The following is a 3,688-nucleotide window of genomic DNA, read 5'->3' as shown; positions in this document are numbered from 1 at the left end:
GTAACTCAGATTCAAATTGACCTTTTTCTAAAGTGACCTTTTGCTAGTACAACCTCTGCTAAACCATTGTACCACAGGATACAGCAGGAGGACATCACTAGCTAGACTGCTAATACTACTCCAAACATCAATAACATGTCACGCTAACACACCAGAGTCAATCAATGTTCATCACCGCTAAGCCCCGGTAAGCTGATTAGAAATAAGTGTAATGGGTTTGTACTTAAGGCTAACACGAGCTCAGTAAAAAACACTCAGGGAAAACATTCAGTTGGGTCAACTGAGCACTGACCACGCGGGTTGGCCAACAAAACCCTTTCTCTGCGTTTTTTGAGAAATGGATCCTCCATGCGTCCTCCGGTTCAAACTAAGGGAGGGTTTTAACGCTGCCGAGATGCTTTTGTGAAACTGGAGAGAGTGTTTGAGATGGCAATAAATCTTTTCTCGCAGTTTGTGGAATCAAATCCAGATGTAATTGCTTATTTCATTCCATGCCTTGCTATGAAAACCATGCTGGGAAAATCACAACATGGTTTCGGTCCTCTGGAGAGCCCAACCTCCAGAAAACATACATTTTACACACTGAAACGGGAAAGCACATGGAGATGGAGCAAAGGATTGTGAGGGAAACAGTGTCTCTCATCATTATCTCAACAGTTTGAAACCACCGTTTTGAACTTCATCTTGTCTTTCTACTATTTCGTTGCGTATGGACATCTACAAAACTGAGGAGGAAGCCAGTAGAGGAGGAACAGGTGATGGCTTGCGTGTAGCAGACCTCAGTGACAGGAAAAGGCCCCAGCAGTAAGAGTGATCTGTGGTTCTGTGCTGTAGAGAAGATGGTTTAGCGGAGACAGAGGGACACAGGAACATTATAGGAGAGAGGTTTTGGGGTACAGAGTTAAGGCCCATATTTCGGTTTCTGGTTTCTGAGATGGATGAGGGAGGGAATTCAGTCCTGCTATCCTGGTCACTCGGTTTTCTTGGCCCAGGCCAGGTCATCACTGCGTGGCTTCTGACCCGTCAATTTCTCGATCAACCACTCCATTGTCCGCCAAAAACCCACTTTGTCCAGCGGGTAGTTCAACCACCCTGAGGGAGAGAATGATAGAGAAAGAGAAGCAGGGGTGTCAGGCACCAATGTTTATGAAGGGACATCAATGGCAGCGGCTCACTTAGAGCGAGATAAGACATGACCAAAAGGAGGAAAAAAAACCCCACTTTGACTCCTGAGTAGTTGTTAATATGAGTGCAAGACTAGATAGTCAAGTGGTACAGATTAGCAGCAGAGACAGGATTTAAAATTGGACGTGTGTGTACTTTTTATTTAAATAAAAATATAAAAACAACATATTATATAATATAATATTATTCAGCAAGAATGTATTAAACTGATAAAAAGTGACAATAAGATTTCTATTTCATATAAATGCTGTTTTTTTAAACTATATATTTATCAAATCCTGAAAAAAATGTACCATGGTTTCCACAAAAAATACAGCAGCACTATTGTTTTCAACTGTGATGATGCTGAAAAATGTTTTTTGAGCAACAGATCAGCATCTCAGAATGATTTCTGAAGGATCATGTGACACTGAAGACTGGAATAAATTCTGTTTTACCATCACTGGGATACACTGACATGATAAAATATATTAACAGCTAAATTGTAATATTTCACCATATTACCATTTTACTGTATTTGTGATAATTAACTGCAGTGCTGGTGAGCATAACAGACTTATAAATAATAACAAACTTCTAAATAATAGTGTATATAATTGGAAAACAAGCCATACACCATAAAAGACATTTCAAGATTAAAGAGGGATAAACTTCACATCATCACATTTTAATTAATGCATTATTAATAAATTATAATACATGTAAACATTAATATTGTATGTAAAACTGTCATAAAACAATCATGCCAGAGTACTTTGAAACAAGAGCAAAACTGAAATTGGAATACAGAAAATGTGAAGCACACAGGCTTGATGTGTAAAACCAACCAGACAAATTAATTCCTCTCGCTGAATTACACACTTTTCTGAAAACTCGCCAGCGAGAGAAAAGAGAAGAGAAATGCAGGAGAGAGAGAGAACAGTGAGAGGGGCAAGGCAAGCAAAAAGGAGAGTGCAAGGACAAAAGAGCAAGACAGGAAGAAAGAGGGGAAGGCACAGAGAACAACATCAAGAAGCGGTGAGACACAGAAGCTCCTGGATGGTGACTCCCAGGGGATGGACAGAAGATCAGGCGCTAGCAGTAGAGTAATGTACATACTTACTGCTATAAATATGTAGCAGCACCCCACCCCCAGCCAGCTCGCCTCAACTCCACTATGTACACACACACACACACACACACACACACACACAGACACAGACACTTCTGTTGTGCTCCAAAGACATGCATTCCATTGGGTTTTAACAGAAAACCATTTCAACCATACACACACACACAAGGCATTTAGATGTTTAACACACAAAAACGTGCAGGACAAAGTTCAAAGCAGTGACACACAATACATCAACCTAGGCGAATAATCAGGCATTTGGCCAATTTGAGATTACCGGCTGATAATCATGTACACTTGAGCGATTAACAGAAGTCCACGTATAATGAAAACGGTCTCAAAAGTCTTAGAAATTACCATAATACTACTGTACCATGTTCTTTGGACACGCACTATAGTAGTATGGCTGGACGGTATATCTAAAATATCTCAAATATGAAAAATTCCAATATACATCTCATTATTTATTTATTTACTACAGTATTAAAAGGGTGATAATTTTCTGTCAATCAGATGAATGCAATTACAATCAACTAGAATCAAAATACAACAGTTAAAAATCAAGCCATTTTCACACATTAATATAGAAACCCTTAGTAGCAAACATCAGTATTTTCTATACAAATCTATATACAGACCAATAAGGTTTGTTCTCACGGGTCAAGCAATAACAGTTGAGTTTCCGTTTACCATATTTGAAGTGCTCTATGTATGCCATGTCTCTTCAGAAGAAGACGGATTTCATTTAGAATCTTATGAACAAGTGTCAAAGTTTGGTTTGGTGGAATGGACTTTAAATGGATAAAATCTCTCAGATTTCATGAAAAATATCTTCATTCCTGTTCTGAAGATGAACAAAAGTCTTATGGGTTTGGAACAACGTAAAGGTATGTAATTGATGAATATTTTTAATTTTGGGTTAACTATCCCTTTAATAGCCAAATAACAAAAACCCATTAAAATCATCCTGATATTCACAATAATTTTGATATATCGTCCACCCCTATGTGCAAGTACAATGGTATTCTTTGAAGTACCATGTAAATACTATGGTAATGGTATAGGAACACGCTAATCATTCAGTGCCAATTGAAAGTACCATGGTGTTTCCACCTGACACAATTACAGTGCCATGGTACCGCCACAGTACTGTTTTCAGTGAACCCTGATTATGACATCACATGATCATCCATTGCCCTTGTATGTCTGTATATAAGCACTACACTGTTCCTCGGTCACGTCTGTGTCAGTTCCGTGTGTCTGTGTGTTTGTACCCTCTCTCTACAGTGACCCTTTTGGTGCAGGAGGAGAGCAGAACAGCTCATCATGTTTGTTTGATTTTTCATCTTTGTCAAACCCCCCCTAACCCCCCCCCCCCCCCCCCCCACCCAC

The 3,688-nt window shown here is 39.3% G+C and overlaps 1 protein-coding gene across 1 annotated transcript in view; it reads right to left on the bottom strand.

Annotated features, from left to right (window-relative positions):
* Positions 1–227: 227 nt before the first annotated feature.
* Positions 228–3,688, bottom strand: part of LOC107672277 (transmembrane protein 189-like) — a 30,322-nt gene continuing 26,861 nt past the window's right edge. The window contains exon 7 of the mRNA XM_016465409.1: positions 228–1,092. Within this exon, the coding sequence (XP_016320895.1) occupies positions 971–1,092 (122 nt within the window). The 3' untranslated portion in view covers positions 228–970. The remainder of the gene's footprint in view (positions 1,093–3,688) is intronic.

The sequence above is a fragment of the Sinocyclocheilus anshuiensis genome, unplaced genomic scaffold, assembly GCF_001515605.1.
Source record: "Sinocyclocheilus anshuiensis isolate Anshui unplaced genomic scaffold, SAMN03320099.WGS_v1.1 scaffold997, whole genome shotgun sequence".
NCBI classification, from domain to species: domain Eukaryota; kingdom Metazoa; phylum Chordata; class Actinopteri; order Cypriniformes; family Cyprinidae; genus Sinocyclocheilus; species Sinocyclocheilus anshuiensis.
This window is presented reverse-complemented; position numbering and strand designations above follow the sequence as displayed.